The 18,499-nt window shown below is 39.2% G+C and overlaps 2 protein-coding genes across 3 annotated transcripts in view; one reads left to right on the plus strand and one right to left on the minus strand.

The window, feature by feature from the left end:
* Positions 1 to 18,499, minus strand: part of LOC128431094 (uncharacterized) — an 870,493-nt gene that overhangs the window by 538,274 nt on the left and 313,720 nt on the right. The window lies entirely within an intron of this gene.
* On the plus strand, positions 1,026 to 11,762 carry LOC128431083 (uncharacterized). 2 transcript variants are annotated; one of them, XM_053417303.1, is made up of 8 exons: positions 1,026 to 1,113; positions 1,963 to 2,052; positions 4,262 to 4,364; positions 5,392 to 5,459; positions 5,791 to 7,807; positions 8,411 to 8,569; positions 8,661 to 8,705; positions 11,194 to 11,762. In XM_053417303.1, exons 1-8 carry the CDS (start codon positions 1,051 to 1,053, stop codon positions 11,442 to 11,444), a joined length of 2,796 nt encoding a protein of 931 aa, XP_053273278.1. In that variant the 5' UTR covers positions 1,026 to 1,050; the 3' UTR covers positions 11,445 to 11,762. The 2 variants fall into 2 exon arrangements, with proteins under 2 accessions (XP_053273278.1, XP_053273277.1); XM_053417302.1 differs by having other exon boundaries at positions 8,658 to 8,705; positions 11,194 to 11,761.

An 18,499-nucleotide genomic window follows, 5' to 3' on the forward strand; every position in this document is an offset into this window, starting at 1 on the left:
CAGACCTCAAATATCTCTTGACTGGTGCATTCTCACTATATTACTTTTTATTCAACTTTTCTTCCATTCATTATCTGCTACAGATGACGACCGAAAGAGGCCAGATTGAGATGAGTGCAAGCAACCTGAACCAGAGAAGTCCAGTGCTTGATCCACTCACCAGGATTGCACAGGTAGGTGAAGTGTGCTTGGTGACATGAATTGTGGAAAAATGTAGGGTTAGGTTTTGTGTGTGTGTGCTGTCACCTGAGTGTATTATGGTGTGTAAGGACAATGGTATTTAAGGACAATCTCAGAAGATGTCTTTCAGAATGTAAGGCAGAATAACATTTGAGTGTGTGTGTATTAAGCTCTGACACCAATATGACTTGGGTGGACCATACGTTATTTGGGGTCCCTCCCGTAGGTGGGGTTGTTAGTGGCATTTCTTTGGTATTTAAGAGTACTTGTACAACCTGCATTTGATCTTATGTTAGTTTAATGGGAGTGGTAATTTTTTGTATTCATGTTGTATGTCACAGATGTGGACTCGGTCACCAGTAATGCATGAAATGCAAGACAAGATCATATATAAAATCAATCAAAACAAATCTAGGCATGTTAGAGGCCTAGAGTCAGACATTAAAAAGCTCACAGCCACCAATCACAGGTAGCGTGAGACCAAAATGGGTTGTCAGAAAATAAAGAAGGAATCAAAAATCAAATTCATCCGTCACAATTAACTGTGATTAGTATAGTTCTAACAGCTTGCAGGCTGCCGTAATCAGACATTTCAGGTGACTAGAAATACTTCCAAAGTGCATTATTCTCCCCACAAAACACTTGGAACCACAGTCATGATGACTGTCACACAATGTTACAGGTATGAAGATGTTGAACCATCTAGAGAGGCTCCTTTTTTTCTTTTTTTTTTTTTTTTTTAGCAATACTTCTTTTTATCCAGACCTCAAATATCTCTTGACTGGTGCATTCTCACTATATTACTTTTTATTCAACTTTTCTTCCATTCATTATCTGCTACAGATGACGACCGAAAGAGGCCAGATTGAGATGAGTGCAAGCAACCTGAACCAGAGAAGTCCAGTGCTTGATCCACTCACCAGGATTGCACAGGTAGGTGAAGTGTGCTTAGTGACATGAATTGTGGAAAAATGTAGGGTTAGGTTTTGTGTGTGTGTGTGTGCTGTCACCTGAGTGTATTATGGTGTGTAAGGACAGTGGTATTCAAGGACAACCTCAGAGGATGTCTTTCAGAATGTAAGGCAGAATAACATTTGAGTGTGTGTGTATTAAGCTCTGACACCAATATGACTTGGGTGGACCATACGTTATTTGGGGTCCCTCCCGTAGGTGGGGTTGTTAGTGGCATTTCTTTGGTATTTAAGAGTACTTGTACAACCTGCATTTGATCTTATGTTAGTTTAATGGGAGTGGTAATTTTTTGTATTCATGTTGTATGTCACAGATGTGGACTCGGTCACCAGTAATGCATGAAATGCAAGACAAGATCATATATAAAATCAATCAAAACAAATCTAGGCATGTTAGAGGCCTAGAGTCAGACAGCAAAAAGCTCACAGCCACCAATCACAGGTAGCGTGGGACCAAAATGGGTTGTCAGAAAATAAAGAAGGAATCAAAAATCAAATTCATCCGTCACAATTAACTGTGATTAGTATAGTTCTAACAGCTTGCAGGCTGCCGTAATCAGACATTTCAGGTGACTAGAAATACTTCCAAAGTGCATTATTCTCCCCACAAAACACTTGGAACCACAGTCATGATGACTGTCACACAATGTTACAGGTATGAAGATGTTGAACCATCTAGAGAGGCTCCTTTTTTTTTCTTTTTTTTAGCAATACTTGTTGTTTTTATCCAGACCTCAAATATCTCTTGACTGGTGCATTCTCACTCTATTACTTTTTATTCAACTTTTCTTCCAATCATTATCTGCTACAGATGACGACCGAAAGAGGCCAGATTGAGATGAGTGCAAGCAACCTGAACCAGAGAAGTCCAGTGCTTGATCCACTCACCAGGATTGCACAGGTAGGTGAAGTGTGCTTGGTGACATGAATTGTGGAAAAATGTAGGGTTAGGTTTTGTGTGTGTGTGTGTGCTGTCACCTGAGTGTATTATGGTGTGTAAGGACAATGGTATTTAAGGACAATCTCAGAAGATGTCTTTCAGAATGTAAGGCAGAATAACATTTGAGTGTGTGTGTATTAAGCTCTGACACCAATATGACTTGGGTGGACCATACGTTATTTGGGGTCCCTCCCGTAGGTGGGGTTGTTAGTGGCATTTCTTTGGTATTTAAGAGTTCTTGTACAACCTGCATTTGATCTTATGTTAGTTTAATGGGAGTGGTAATTTTTTGTATTCATGTTGTATGTCACAGATGTGGACTCGGTCACCAGTAATGCATGAAATGCAAGACAAGATCATATATAAAATCAATCAAAACAAATCTAGGCATGTTAGAGGCCTAGAGTCAGACAGCAAAAAGCTCACAGCCACCAATCACAGGTAGCGTGAGACCAAAATGGGTTGTCAGAAAATAAAGAAGGAATCAAGAATCAAATTCATCCGTCACAATTAACTGTGATTAGTATAGTTCTAACAGCTTGCAGGCTGCCGTAATCAGACATTTCAGGTGACTAGAAATACTTCCAAAGTGCATTATTCTCCCCACAAAACACTTGGAACCACAGTCATGATGACTGTCACACAATGTTACAGGTATGAAGATGTTGAACCATCTAGAGAGGCTCCTTTTTTTTCTTTTTTTTTAGCAATACTTGTTCTTTTTATCCAGACCTTAAATATCCCTTTTGATTGGTGCATTCTCACTATATTACTTTTTATTTAACTTTTCTTCCATTCAATATCTGCTACAGATGATGACCGAAAGAGGCTTGATTGAGATGACAATCTTATCAATCAAGGGTGGGGTTGATAGTGGCCTTTCTTTAACATTCTGCGAGTCTGCCAACATCTTATCATGAGGGAAACGTTAAATACAAATTTACCTTTTTGGCAACGGTAGTAAGATGAGCTATTCAGACAGCTGAACAAATATTGGTGTCTCAAATGGGCTGTCTACAAAGTAACACTGTAAAGAGATACTGTACTACAAATATAATCAAAAATATTCCATTCACTTTACATTAGAAGTATTTAAACATATACTAATAAATATTATGAGTAAAAAAATGTGTTTCTGGTCAGGCAGAACACCAGAAACACCAGAAGAATCCAATCCACTTCAGTTGTGGTTTATTCCAGTCTTTGTGCAGAGCAGCGGCAGGTTATATGGCTGATACAGACAGGTGGTAGCTGGTCAAGGCAGCTGAGGCTGGTTTTATTTAAACAGAAAATATGTCATGCGTTATCACTACACATTAAACTTAATACATAGGAAGCTAATGTCTATGGCTACCATCTAACTATTAAGAGCTGATTCAGTGTAATCATTCTAACCAACAATTCAAGTATTAGAATACTGCAACATTTACTATGAACAGAGGAACTTACATTTCCAGTCAGACAGTTGTTGTATGTAGAGCACAGGGTTATTCTGCAGGTCAGGGCTTATACCTGAACGATGGTTCCTGTGCACTCTTTGCTTTAATTGAAATTAGGTGGTAGCTCATTGTCTACCTTTTCTACATTTGGGAAGGACTGTTTGTGTTTTGAGAACATTTCTCCAAGCTATTGATTCGACAGTTGAGGATATTTCCAACTGTACTGAAGAAGCATGTACAGTGCTCTGTTCTGTCGCTCTGCACATACATTAACTTATCCCGTGCTCAAAAAAGTAATGGATTAATCAAAACTTTTATCTCATGCAATAGCATATTGCGTCCTTAATCTAATAAAACATTGTCTCAATGCCCATCTCTAAGGTATCTAAACCTATTCAGAGCAATACAAATCCTGCAAACTAGTGTTTTTAATTGCTAATTGTAAATGGATTGCACCTTTTTAGTGGGATTTTTGTTGACCTGCTGCCCAACTTATATGCATGTGCATTGTCTATTTTAAAGGGTATGTCATTCATGATTACAGCACCTTATAAATATATAGTGTATTCAATCTGCTTTTTATTAATTCTGTTAATTGTTACTCATAAGTATCTTGAAAGATTTACCAATACATTTCTTTTTTTAAAGGAAACCAACTAATACAAACAGATTGTGAAATATCTTGCTTTTCAAATGTTAGACACAAACAAATGTTTCACTTTTGTTTTTAGTGTCCGAAACATCACCTAGTGTGCGCAACAATAGGCTCCTTGGACAAGTGCGTTCAGTGTGTGGGACCTGTATCCTCCAAGTGGCTTGGCTATCAATGCAAAGGTGAATTTTTAATGGAGTATGTGGTAAATGGTAGTAGGTGGATGAATGTGCATTGTTCTAATGTATGACTTACTACAATGTAAAGAAAAATGGGTAAAAGAGATTTCATGGTGAAATGAAACACTGCAACATCAATTTGGCAGCAAGTGAATAATTGTATTGTCTAAATATTATGATTACTTGAGGAGGTTAATTTTGTCCCTTTGTCACTGACAAGGACTGAGTTAAATGGATCTAAGTGATATTTTTAGATGTGTAGTCAAGCTTCCAGAGTGCAAGTGATTCCTTAAGATTTGCAAATCATTTAACTCTATCTAAAAACATGTAAAGAAAACGCATCAAATATTGAAACTGAGAAATGTTGTATGGACAGGGCAGAAAAATAAAAACAGACTTGCTGCAATCTTCAGGTCCTCAGGCCGCACTGTATTAAAAACAGACATGATTCTGTAGTGGAAATCACTGCATGGGATGAGGAGCACTGCTGAAAACCATTGTCAGACAAGACCGTTCATCACTGCATCCCCAAATTAAGTTAAAACATACATAAACAAGATTCAGATACAGTGCCGCCTTCTCAGGGCCCAGCAGGCTCATTTAAGATGGACTGAGGTGAAGTACAAAACTGACCTATGGTCTGACCAATCAAAATAGGAAAATTCCTTCTTGACACTGCATCGTCCGGACAAAATAGGAGAGGGACGTATCAGTTATAAAGACACCATCTGTAATGGTATGGGGGGCATTAGTGCACATCTTTAAAGTTACAACTTTTATTGAAAAGTAATATTGACTTAAAAATGAGCAACTCAAAAGAAAATCTCAGGTTCAACAGTAAATATGTATGTCTTTGTATAATTTTCAATCAAGTAATGGGTTTAAATGATTTGCTAATTATGACATTTTACGCAGCATCCCAAGTTTCATTGAAACATTGTTGTATTCCAAACTACTGCAGTGTTATGATAGGATAACAACTTAAATAGACTGTCATAGTTTAAATTAATATATTCAAAATGTGTTGCAGTCTGTTCAGGAGTCTGGCATAAATCCTGCCTCAGACGAATAAATGATAACCTCCAACACCACTCAAAGGTGAGTACCCAATTAACTCCTACACTGTTGCACATAACCATCTGGTAAGTTCACCCTAGAAACTGTATAGAAAGGGCAGGCACATTAAAAAAAAATACTACCAATAAGTTTGCACCTCACTTTCTTCATCATGGACAGTCGTTACACCTTCAAACGCACCACACTGATTGGTCTTAACCACTGGGTTTCAGCCACTAACACATAGCTTGAAGACTGGCAAGATGGATTGTAGTGTGATCTCACTAATTTCCTGTGAATCAAGGTGCGATCTAAGGTAAACACTGTCTATAAAATGTAAATCACCACTCAAACTGTTTTCTCACCATTTCAGGGGCAGCAGTTTTCTGAATGTCCTGAGGGTGAGCTGTCGTCAGATCAGGAGAACATGTCTGATATGGAATACGTACCAGACTCTGAGTCACAAGAAGATGAAGAAGATGAAGATAATGAAGACTCAGATGCAAGAGTGCCCTTTATGTCTAATCATTCAAAACGAGAACAGATTCAAGTAAATCCAGCGATGCCCGATGTCAGAACATCTAAAGTGTCAGACACAAGCTTTCCAGTTGTACCCAGCACGTCAAAGTCTTGGCAACCTCTTGAAGATGACATGGGTGCCAATGCTGCTAAAATGTCGAATGATAAGCCAGAGGGTGAAGCTGAGATTCACAAACCAGAATCAACACATCTGACATTGAGCAAAAAAAATTTCTGTTATGTTTGTGGTAAACCACAAAGCAAAATTTCACGCCACTTGAAAACGCATAAGACACATGCTGAAATTGTACATGCATTTTCTCTCCCTGAGCACTCCAAAGAGCGCAAAAAACTGATAGAAAAAATGAGGAATAAAGGAAATTTTAGACATAACGCTACAGTTTTACAAGAAGGAACCGGACAACTGAAGGTGAAGAAAAAAACAAAAGCTAAAGTTGTAGCAGGAAACTTTATTCACTGTATGTACTGTCAAGGAATGTACATTCGTAAGGAGCTTTGGAGACATGTCCGCAGATGCCCCTGCAAGCCAGAAGATTTGGATGAAGAACCTGGAAGAACAAAAGTGCTGGGTTTGGCTGGAGCTCAACAGTCTATGTCCTGTCAGCAGATTCCAAGTGGAGTGTGGAAGCTGATTAGTGTAATGAGGCAGGATGAGGTTACCTCTGTTGTGCGGAATGACTTTTCAATTATTCAGTTTGCCCAGTCACTTTACAACAGGCACGGACACGACCCTACAAAATATGAATACATAAGACAGAAGCTTCGTGAAATCGGACGTCTGTTGTTATGTTTGCGCACGGACTTCTCAGTACATAACCTAGAGGACGCTGTTAAACCTGCAAACTTTAAGACAGTTGTGCAAGCAGTGAAAAAAGTTTCAGGTTTCGATGATGAAAAGCTGTCATACCGAACACCCAGCCTTGCACTTAAATTAGGACATGCTCTGAACAAAATCAATGACATCATTCATTGTCGGGCCCTCATGGCTGAAGATGATGAACTGGTCAAGTCCACTGGCTTTTTCAAAAAATTGTACACATCCAAGTGGGCTGAGTTGGTGTCTCACAGTGCACTGAACACGCTGAGTGATGCAAAGTACAACAAACCATCAACTCTACCCTTCACAGAAGATGTTCAGATGCTTCATCAGTTCCTCCAGAAATCTGCAGAAAGTGCCTTTAGCAAATTGAAGGAGGAGGCCACGGCTCAAAATTATGGTTGTCTTGCAAATGCTACACTTTCACAAATAATTGTTTTTAATCGTAGACGTGCTGGGGAGGTTTCGAAGATGCGCCTCAAAAGCTTTGAGCAGAGGGACTGCTCAAAGCTCCATGACGATGTTGCTATCGGACTATCACATGTTGAACAGAAGCTCTGCAACTTTTTTAGCAGAATAGAAATTATGGGAAAAAGAGGGAGAAAAGTTGCAGTTCTGCTCACCCCAAGTGTTTTAGATGCTCTGTCACTTTTGATTAGTAAACGGTCTGAGTGTGGTATTTGTGCCACAAATGTCTTCTTGTTTGCGAGACCCAAGTCAATGAGCCACTATAGAGGACAGGACTCTTTGCGTGTCCATGCAAGCCAGTGTGGAGCAAAGCACCCTGAGCACCTCAGGTCTACACAGCTCAGGAAGCATGTTGCCACACTTTCCCAAGTACTAAATTTAAAAAACAATGAACTTGATCAGGTTGCAGATTTTCTTGGTCATGACATTCGTGTTCACAGAGATTTTTATAGATTACCAGTTCCCACCACACAACTGGCCAAGATTTCAAAACTGCTTTTGACCATGGAAAAGGGACATCTCTCCAGCCTGCAAGGGAAATCTCTGGATGAGATTGAACTAGAAGGTGTGTATAGAAATTAGCACGTAAGGATGTCATTTTAGGGTTGTATGCTTTTTATTCTGAACATCAAATCAAAGACATCTGGACTAGCCTTAGTTCCCTGGTCACTAACTTTTTCTTTGCACAGATCACATTTCATGTCCAAATATATGGCATGTCTTCTGTTAAGAATCAAATACTCTACTGCTGACTACTGCAAAGCTAGGAAATAAATCAACATTGTGGTTTATCAACTTGCACTGCAATTGTATTAAGATAATGCTTTATGATCATATTGTGTGAACGTTTTACAAAACTTGGTTGTTCAAATCAGTATTATTAAATAGCCTCAGAAGTCCTTACATATATTTTTTGTGCACACAATTTATAATTAAATCCATTTTGAATGCACAATAGGAAGGCTTTCACGGCAATTGACCGTCTGCTTCAGATTTTGTAATTTTCGCATCTCAATCCAAAGGCTTTTTACTGTTTAACCTCACCTTTACCTTTGTGGATTTACCTAACGTTACTACTATAGTGAGCTAATATATAATTTCCAATTGTTAATTGATTATTTATAAGCTTTTCATGTAATGATGAGCTATTCATGTTACCTTTTCCCAGAGGAACTTGCACTGACTGACACTGAGGCCAAGGACAGTGAGGGTGAGTCGGATGAGAGTGACACAGCTGTCACAGCATCAGAAGGTGGAAATGCCGAGCCTGTTGGTGCTGCATTAGCTTCTACACTCACAGAACAGGTCCAGGAAACTGCAGATTTAGGCAAGTTACCACACCCTAAAGTTATGTTTCTATTGCTAAAATTGACCTTATCCTGTGTAAAAAACTACTTTTGTTGTATTGTGTGTAGCAGGAACTGTGTCGTCCACAGTAGATGAGACTGCTTCTCCGTCTGAAGGTAAGGCAAGTTTGAAGGCATTTAAGAATGGTATTAAAGAAAAAAAATGCAATTAATAAAGACATCATATAAATAGAATGATTGAATTTAATAGAAAAAATTATACAGTTGCTGGTTAAGAAGCATACTAGATAACTGCAAAGTTGGATTCTTGGTGAGGACCTCTGTTGCATGTCATACTCCTCTCTACCCCTGCATCTGTGCATCTCAATTTCTCTCTATTGCAAGTTCCGTTGCTTTTGTACAAAACTACTTAGTACCATCAGGCACGCCTCTGTCCCAAATTCATTCTGCACTAAAATAACTATCCTCTGCCATAAGACGTCTGCAACACATGGCCACACAGTCCCAGGGTCTCATTTATAACCGTTGCATATGCACAAAATGTCTCGCTTCTCGCACAAACGATGGGATTTATAAAAACTATATTGACGAGAGAATGCGCACTTCCAGGCTAACTCAGACCATGCGTACACACATTTTGGAGATGGTAAATGGTGATGCTGACGTGAGGAGGTGAACTACAGCCAGACTATTAAACCGCTTCATCGTTAACATTAAAACCAACAGCTTATTTGTGTTTGCGCGACATAACTGCTCCATAGGAGCCTTTTAATTGAAAAATATATAAAACAATTTACAGCAAATTACGTTCAGATTCCATTAAACAGATGAGAGAGAGCCGAGTAATTCATAGTTTTTAATTATATCTTCCAACATTGCATGTATCATTAAGGACGTGTGTGTAAAATCGCTGCAGTGAATGAGATCACTTGCAAAAAATAAAGAAACTATTCACTTTCCAACTTCTTTTTACAAATAACACCTCAGAGGGGGAGGTCAGGATCCAATGATGTGTGAAGTAATAAGTCCGATTGCTCTAAATAAAATAAATACATCGATGACACTCGTGCGTGATGGATGCAGGAAATTAAGTTTCATTGATCAGAGTTTTTGTCCCATGATGATGACTCATCAGTTAATACAGATCCTACAGATCTGTAATCTTGGATTTTTGTGCTGAAGTATTAGATGGACCAATGGAACCGAACCATCCCAGTACACAAACAGTCATATCAAAATAATTCTGACATTTTTTTATAGCTTTGGGGCATCACAGCTGCTATGAATTTAATAATCCTGGAACTTTGGATGATTCAAATAATAACAGGCGATCCAACAAGTTCCCACAGTGTGAAGCGATACTTTTCTTTTTTTATTTCAGGCACTGTTCTTTCTACTATTCTCACTCTTACTCACTATATTATCTGCAGCAGCAGTGTATCTGTGTATTTTTTTCTATTAGGGACATCAATGCTGTCCCATAAAATCGCTCTTCAACTCCACCTCAGTAACAAACACCTTGATGTCAGTGTCAGAAAGTTTTGCTTCCTCTTGTCATTGCTTGACGCTGTGACTCATCGTGGAAACCCATTGGTCAGCAGGATAATTTGAAATTCATTATTTGCTTTGCATTGACCATTTATGGTTGAATGTCGGCTTGCAGAGGGCAAGATATGAGGCAGAGCCACGTACAAACGTTTCCAGGTGCACATATACACTTTTAGAGTGAATCCTATGCACTGGGTTATAAATGTGGCCCCTGATCGTGTTTGCAGCGGGACTGCTTGGCATGTCATGTTGGGGTTGTCCTTCGGGATGTCTACCCTCATCAAATGCTGCTAGAGACTTTAATCTTGAAGACTTTAATCTTGATGATGTTTTCCTGCACGTGGCATCTATTGCACTTCTGTCCGTCCTGGGAGAGGGATCCCTCACATGTGGCTCTCTCTGAGGTTTCTATGTATTTTTACCCTGTTAAAAGGGTTTTTAGTAGTTTTTCCTTACTCTTGCTGAGGGTTAAGGACAGAGGATGTCACACCCTGTTAAAGCCCTATGAGATATGAGGTAATTTGTGAATACAAGCTATACAAATAAAATTTGATTGATTGATTGATCTTAACATCATGATGTCAATGTGGGATTATATGCAGAGCCAGAAGAGACATTGAGACAGTTCAAATGCACAGCAGAACAATGGGGACTTCCCCAGGATGCTGAACAACCTACCTGCCAAGTATACAGGAGAACGGGTGCTCATACCAAATATTGATTTGACTTCGTTTTTTTCTATTAACAGTTAATATATAAATCTCAAACTATTAATGGTATTACTCTTATAAGCATCCCAGATTTATCTGCCTAAAACTTGTGCAGAGTATTGTATATACAATATACACAAATCATCCACTACATAAAAACCTCTGAATGGTGAATTAATAACATTGATTGAATATTAACAACTGAGTTAGACCGATGTAGATGGGGAAAATCATATCAAGTGAACCGTCAACAGGTAACAAGTTATCAAGAATTTTCATCAAAGAGACAATTAGTTGGAAGTTTTGATGGATCCAAGTAGCCAACACAGTTTCTTTTCTGTTTGTGTGACAAATGTTTTCTACATATTTTCCTGTATATCTTCCAGGCAAAACTCATCAAGAACATCATTCCAGAAAAGTGAAAAAGAAGATCTGGTCCAAGGCTGAGGAGGCTGCAGTAATGCGGCACTTCAAAGCTTACATACTCAAAGGAAGACTAGCCACCAAACATGAATGCAGTCACTGCAAGATGGTCGAAGGCTCCGTGTTAGCACAACGAACAGTGCAAAATATAAGGGACTTTGTGAGAAACCGGGGAACAACTGCAAAGAGAAAGGCAGAGCAGCAAAAGCTGTAAATCCACTGACTTGTGTTCATTTGTTTTTGTTTGCATTGTGGTTTGGCTGATGCCTTAACGTTTTAAAAGGCAAAATGTTTCAAAAAATGTTATTTTAAAGTGGATAAAAGTAATACTTCAGCAGACAAGCTAATGGAAGTTCATAATGCCCATTTTTTTTTTGTTTTTAGCGTGTGTGGCTGCTAAGAAATTAGGTTTTGCTGTATGCAAATCCTGTTTACAATTGTAATAGGTATTTGAAGTTCGCTCCAAACAAATGCTAAAAAAAATCCAGTTCTGTTTTTCTTCATCTTGTGGTTAAGCTCAGAATTGGGATCACTTAAAAATAAGTGATCCCAATTCTGAGCTTAACCACAAGATGAAGAATAACAGAACTGGATTTTTTTTATATATATATATATATATATATTTCTTATTTAAAAAAATATATAAGTTTGACCTAATTTTAGGGTAATAAAATAATGGTCCCCATTATGCTGTGTTCTGTCAGGTGTGTGTGTTTGTTAATGAGGAGCTATTTAAAAGGTGACGTCATTGTCCCTTTAAAGTCCCAACATTGTTTGTTGTGTCCTCAAATGCCACAAAAGATAGATGTCTGCGAAAACCACAACCCAGTCAGGGCCTTGTGTATAGAGTTCTGTAGCTTGTTTCTACATTCTAAAGTGAGCTGAATTTTTTTCAGATTTTTTAGAGTGTGTTGACCTTACTCCCATTGCTCTAGGACATCGGGAAAGGGTAGTCCCTGTTTACCACCACCGGGCCTGTTTGAGGAAAAAGTCTTTCTATACCCTCTTTACCTGTATGTGTGTGTGTGTGTGTGTGTGTGTGTGTGTGTGTGTGTGTGTGTGTGTGTGTGTGTGTGTGTGTGTGTGTGTGTGTGTGTGTGTGTGTGTGTGTGTGTGTGTGTGTGTGTGTGTGTGTGTGTGTGTGTGTGTGTGTGTGTGTGTGTGTGTGTGTGTGTGTGTGTGTGTGTGTGTGTGTGTGTGTGTGTGTGTGTGTGTGTGTGTTTTTTTGAGAGTTGCTTCTATGGGAAGGGGTCATCGGTAGCGCAGTTGAAGCTGGCGTCTAAGAACATGGCCAGAGTTCCCAGGGTGGTGATGATGACAAACAACCACAGGAAGAGACGGTCCACCACCAGAGCAATGAACTGCCAGTCACCTGTCATCTGCAGGAGAGCTCTCACACACACACACACACACACACACACACACTCTTACTGTAAGCAGAGTCAGCATTACACTGTAGTATGTAAGCAATGACACGTGACCATCACTGCGACCTGTTTGAACCACTGTGCTCAGGGCCTGCAGAGAGACAGGCGTAGATAACAAGCTGCCTGACAGCCTCGGTCGTGTCATGCCATGTCGTGCAAATTTCTCACCGTGGCATCCGTGTCCTGCCTCTTCAGCTGCTCGGTCATGTATGTCACTGCAGAAATGGCCGACTTCAGGTTGAGAGGGAGGATGAGACAGTAGCTGTCAGAGTTCGGGAGCCGCTGGAGTTGCACCGTGCTCTCACACCGAATAGACAGAAAGAAAGAGAGAACTTGGAGAGCGGCCAGCAAAGGAGTAGAAAGAGCCAGGAGACATTATTTAGTCCATAAATTCTATGTCAACATAACACACTACATCAATAAAACTAAATAACTCAAGATGGATTTAGGACCTTTTGGTAAGATTTTTCTCTCAATTATCAAGAATCAAGGATAAACTCAACCTCAAGTGAGAGTTTGGACCAGAGGTGAGGCCAAGTGAATACTGATTGGATCATTGGATGGGTAGGGTGTCAGTAGCTTTATCTTATAAATAAACAATAAGGAATTTAAACTGATTGAATGATCATAATGTCAGACCTGACTAATTTTGGTCTTTAAATTATGAAATATTTATGGAAAAATAATGAAAATTATAACTGATATTGTTATGTTGTTGTCATAGCAAAAATAAAAAAAGTTCTAATCTACTGTCGTCGAAGACTAAGAAAGCCAGGAAAGGATCTGTAAATATAAATGTTTAACTCCAGATAATCCATATCGTCAATTGCCATAGAAAAACAATATGAAAATACTTTTTTTAATGAAAGGTAAAAAAGTCAAGATTAGAAATATAGAAATGGGTAAACAAATTTGATCAAAACAAGATTAACAAGGGGAAATAATAGTCAAACAATAAAACAAATAAAACCAATACATTTAGACAAAAGTAATTTTTTTAGAATACATTTGAATGCATATCCAGACCATCAGGGGGAAGGTAACCTCAGTTTAATAACAACGGGAGTGTAGCCAACCTCCCTGGACGTGGATGCATCAGGAAAATTGATGACTTAATGAAGAGACGGATAATACGAATGGTAACCAAAGAGTCCAGAACAACTTCCAAAGAGATTAGAGGTGAACTCCAAGGTCAAGGTCTATCAGTCTCAGATCGCACCATCCGTCTCTATTTGAGCCACAGTGGACTTCATGAAAGACGATCGTGGAGGACACCACTTTTGAAAGCAAATATAAAAAACGAGAATGGAATTTGCCAAATCCATATTGACAAGCCACAAAGCTTCGGGGAGAATATCCTTTGGACAGATGAGACAAAACTGGACCTTTTTGCAAGTCAAATCAGCTACATGTTTACAGGCGCAAAAATTAGGCATGCAACGAAAAGAACACTGTACCTACTGTGAAACATAGAGGAGGCTCGGTTATGTTCTGGGGCTGCTATGCTGCATCTGGCACAGGGTGTCTTGAATATGTGCAGGGTACAATGAAATATCAAGTCTATCAAGGCATTATGGAGCAACATGTACTGCCCAGTGTCAGAAAGGTTGGTCTCAGTTGCAGGTCACGGGTCCTCCAACAGGATAATGACCCAAAACACACAGCTAAAAACACCCAAGAATGACTATGAGCAAAACATTGGACTATTCTGATGTGGCCATCTACGAGCCCTGATCCAAATCCTATTGAACATCTGTGAAAGGAGCTGAAACATGCAGTCTGGAGAAGACAACCTTCAAACCTGAGACAGCTGGAGCAGTTTGCTCACGAGGAGTGGGCCAAAATACCTGTTGACAGTTGCAGAAGTCTCATTGAGAGTTACAGAAATCGCTTGATTGCATTGACTGCCTCAAAAGGTTGTGCAAAAAAATATTAAGTTAAGGGTACCATCATTTTTGTCCAGGCCATTTTCATTAGTTTGTTTTTCTAAATAATTCTGTTGAACCACAATTCAAAAGCAATGTCTGATTTTCATTAGTTATTTTCAGTAAATTTTTATTTATTATTACTGTTGTCAGTTTTAAGTTATTTCAGTGACCATTGTGGGTTTTTCTTTGGAAGGGTACCAACAATTTTGTCCATGTGTGTGTATATATATATATATGTATATTATCCATGCTGTTGTACAGCATGAGTCAACTGATAAGCATATTATATCATCTTATCGATGCTGTAAAGTATAAATGTGTTAATTTTTATTGAATGCTCTATCAAAGTATTATGTCAAAAAAAAAATGTAAACATAATGTACTAAAATAACAAAAATAATGTATTTGTTTAACAGACTTTTAAACTTTTAATCAAACTTTACATTTAGATTTAGATTTCAAAAACAGTTGTATGGTGCTTTAAAATAAATTGTCCGGAGTTTCTTCCTGGACATCGTCAAAAATCCTCTTTTGTGAATTGTTGTTTTTGCTTCATGGAAGAGAAGAGCGCTGCACAAATGCTGCAAAAGCCTACCACCCAGTGGATCAAAGTGGTACTAATAAGGCAGGCATCTATGCAAATGCCCTGTGTTATTGCACTTATTTACCTTCCTGAGGATAAGAAATAAAATAAAAAGATGATAAATATGATAATTATATTAACTATAATATATGAATAAGAAAATCTGAGTAGTCTAAAGTATTTTCTCTTGTTTACTGTTATTACTATTCAACAAATTACGATTTGGTCAAAATCACCTATCATCAGATACATGAGCAAGCGTCACAGAAATCCGATATATGTAGATTATGCATATACATTGAGATAATGTACGCTGTGGTTTAATGCTTTATAAATAATGAATTTAATTTATAGACATGCATGAAGGGAACGATTTCAAAATAGGTGATTCTAAGAATGACAGTGATTGCAACTTTCCAAACTTGGTCGTCCTCCATCCAGATGGTCGGCTGGTGGATCCTCAGTCTTCCCCATCTGCACTCCGAAGAGTATCATCTCATAAATGATGAATGCACTAATTGTAAGTTGCTTTAGACAAAAGCATCCACCAAAGGACATGTAATGTAATGCTGCTTGTTACATTTTAGAAACAGTGGAAACATTTAAACATGCTTTCAGGACACTGGTGCAGAGGTGCACTCTTTAACCAGAGGTGTAAAAAGTACTGAAATATTGTACTCAAGTAAAAGTACCTTTATTTTGATGACATTTTACTCAAGTACAAGTAAAAGTACCCATCTAAAAATCTACTCAAGTAAAAGTAAAAAGTACTTTAAGTAAAAGTTACTTAGTTACTTCCAACAACTTGATGGGTGCCGCTCCTATTCAGTGCAAAAAAGGACAAGGGGTCATAAATCCAATCCAAAAACAGTTATTTTTAATTAAAGGAGAATCTTTACAAATATAAGTGCAATGACATTAAACATGTCAAACATTAAACATTTAACGAGTCCACACAACATTTAAGAACTTTTTGGACGACATGTCAAGACATGAACCACATGACAGCTAAAATAAAAAGTTAGGGTTAGGGTTAGTCGCCAGGAGTGAAGCTTGCTTAGAGCGCCAAATGTGCTAGGGCCGGCCCTGTGTAATGCAGTGATTCTCAAACTGCGCGGAGGCATAACATGTGCGCTCACGACCGGGAGGGGAAAATGTGAGGCGGAACTTACATTCTAGCCGAACTGTTGTTTTGACGTCCGCATGTCTTTAACGGCGGAGCAGTAAACAGACATCCCGCGGCTCTTCAGCCGCTCTGCAGTGGTTTCCTGTGCAGTGTTCTGCATGTCGCGCATATTTTTCGAGAACAGTGAACTTTACGATCAGTTTTCATATGTTGAACGTGCACCTGAGGGAACCTCGTCCACTCTATGCCGCATCTACCACTGCAGTGAGAATTGCCTTGCGCCTTGAACTGTTGTTTTTTTTACTCAGTAACGGATGTAATTGCCAATGTAGCGAAGTACAATACTTCAGTCAAAATCTACTTAAGTAAAAGTAAAGTTACCCATTTAAAAAGCTACTCCAAAAATTACAAAGTACACAAAAAACTACTCAATTATAGTAACGTGAGTAAATGTAATTCGTTACTTTTACACCTCTGATAAAGATGGACGACATGACAGCTCCTCAACAGTGAAGCAGAATCCTCTTGACTTCTAGGTCGTTGTGTTCACGCTGATGTGTGTTCAAGTGTGTTGATAAATTTGGTTTTAATTAGTTATTTTATGATATAGAAACTTTGTGAAAAGTCATGATTGACAGATGAGACTGAAAGTGAAGAATCTGTTGTTACCATAGTCGTGATTGAAAACCTTGTTGATGAGTCCCTGGCACCACTGCTACAGGACACTGGTCATCTATTTATTAAAAGTTTATTAATAAGATAAGATGATAAGATGAACAGTTCTCGGGACATATGAGACACAGAAAGACAGAGACTTCTGGAATTAATATACAAGTGCTGGAGGCTCATGTCTGGATCTGGATCTGTTTCACCGTCGGACGTTGTGGTTTGTGTGAGTTCAGTTTCTGTGGTAAATACTCCAGCACTCACTGGGCTTACTAGCAGGATATGAAATAACCACTGCTGATATCCTGGTGATTAATTTTCATGTAAATCAAGCCTCTACTGTTCACTTTATTAATTACGGCATTGTCGTGTCATTTGTAGAGTCGATTAGTTTTGTATTGATAAGTAATTTATTTGTACACAGAGAATATTTTGATTGTGCACGTTCGTGTCCCAAATATAATATTTCATAACATTTGCTGCCAGTGGTCGGGGACATTTCTTTAAACTTGTCACAATCGTATCTACATGATCTGAATGAGATGTGTCATATTGAACGTGATGTATGTAACAGGAGGAGAGAGGTGTGCATGTGTGAAGCCTGGTTTAGTGAAGTCAATGCACTGATATCATTCTGTCCACGCAGAGAGCTGTGGAGAAGATAAACGTCCCCGACCAGCAGGTCAACAGTGGTCGTCCTCTTTTCCCTCAGCGTTGATGGAAACAACGCAGAGTCCAGGGACAGTGGGGTCGGGAACTGGATCCACACAGACTGGTTCGTCTCTGGAGATGTGGACCAGCAGCAGCTTGGTCCCAAGAGGCTGCTTCACGTCACAGTCTGTTCATTTTCTTTCTGTTATTGCATTGAATGGAAATGGGAACAGGGTTGGTGTTCACATGTGAACCGATACCAGTAACAACAACAGAACCTGTGAACCCAGTCAATGTGTGGAGAGCTGGAAGAGATGGCGGCGCTCAGTGTGGCTTGATTTTACATTCACTGTTTAACATGTTCAACTGAAACAGTGTTGTATCAGATGTTGGAGATGAAAAATGAATGAGGACCAAGTTCCAGCTGATAGTATCAACTTCTCTGTCTGAAGGTGAGTTAACCAGTACTCCACTCCGAGGTGGAGATGAATCCACCGTGTCTCTGTTCCACTTGCAGACCTGCACAGGCAGATAACATCTCAGGCTTTACAGAAGAGAAACAGAACAGATGGAGGGGAACGTGAAGGAAGAGACCTGATTGGACTGCTCTGAGCACAAGCTACAGGGTTTCCCCCAGTGCTTTATAGGGCCTTATGAACCCATAAGGTAAGAGGTCAGGTGTATTTTCCATCACCTGAACCTCCAAAACCACGACCTGTCTCTACCACGCAACAACTTTCGCAACAACTTTCACGCGACATGTCACGGAGAAAGGGTCAAAAAACCTTGGACTCCTTCTTTTTCCTGTGTCGGGGAAGCACTGGAGGAGACGATGAGGCCGCTCGTTCACCCCCAGGCCAAGCGGAGAGCATCGCCAGCGAGCCGACC

The sequence above is a fragment of the Pleuronectes platessa genome, chromosome 24 (genome assembly GCF_947347685.1).
Source record: "Pleuronectes platessa chromosome 24, fPlePla1.1, whole genome shotgun sequence".
Classification (NCBI taxonomy): Eukaryota; Metazoa; Chordata; class Actinopteri; order Pleuronectiformes; family Pleuronectidae; genus Pleuronectes; species Pleuronectes platessa.

What these genes read in the sequence shown, in the direction of transcription:
- LOC128431083 (XM_053417302.1), top strand. Translation starts at nt 1,051, where the DNA reads ATGAGTGCAAGCAACCTGAACCAGAGAAGTCCAGTGCTTGATCCACTC. An exon ending in GCTTGGCTATCAATGCAAAG is followed by an intron (nt 4,365 to 5,391) that starts GTGAATTTTTAA and finishes AATGTGTTGCAG; the next exon opens with TCTGTTCAGGAGTCTGGCAT. An exon ending in GGATGAGATTGAACTAGAAG is followed by an intron (nt 7,808 to 8,410) that starts GTGTGTATAGAA and finishes ACCTTTTCCCAG; the next exon opens with AGGAACTTGCACTGACTGAC.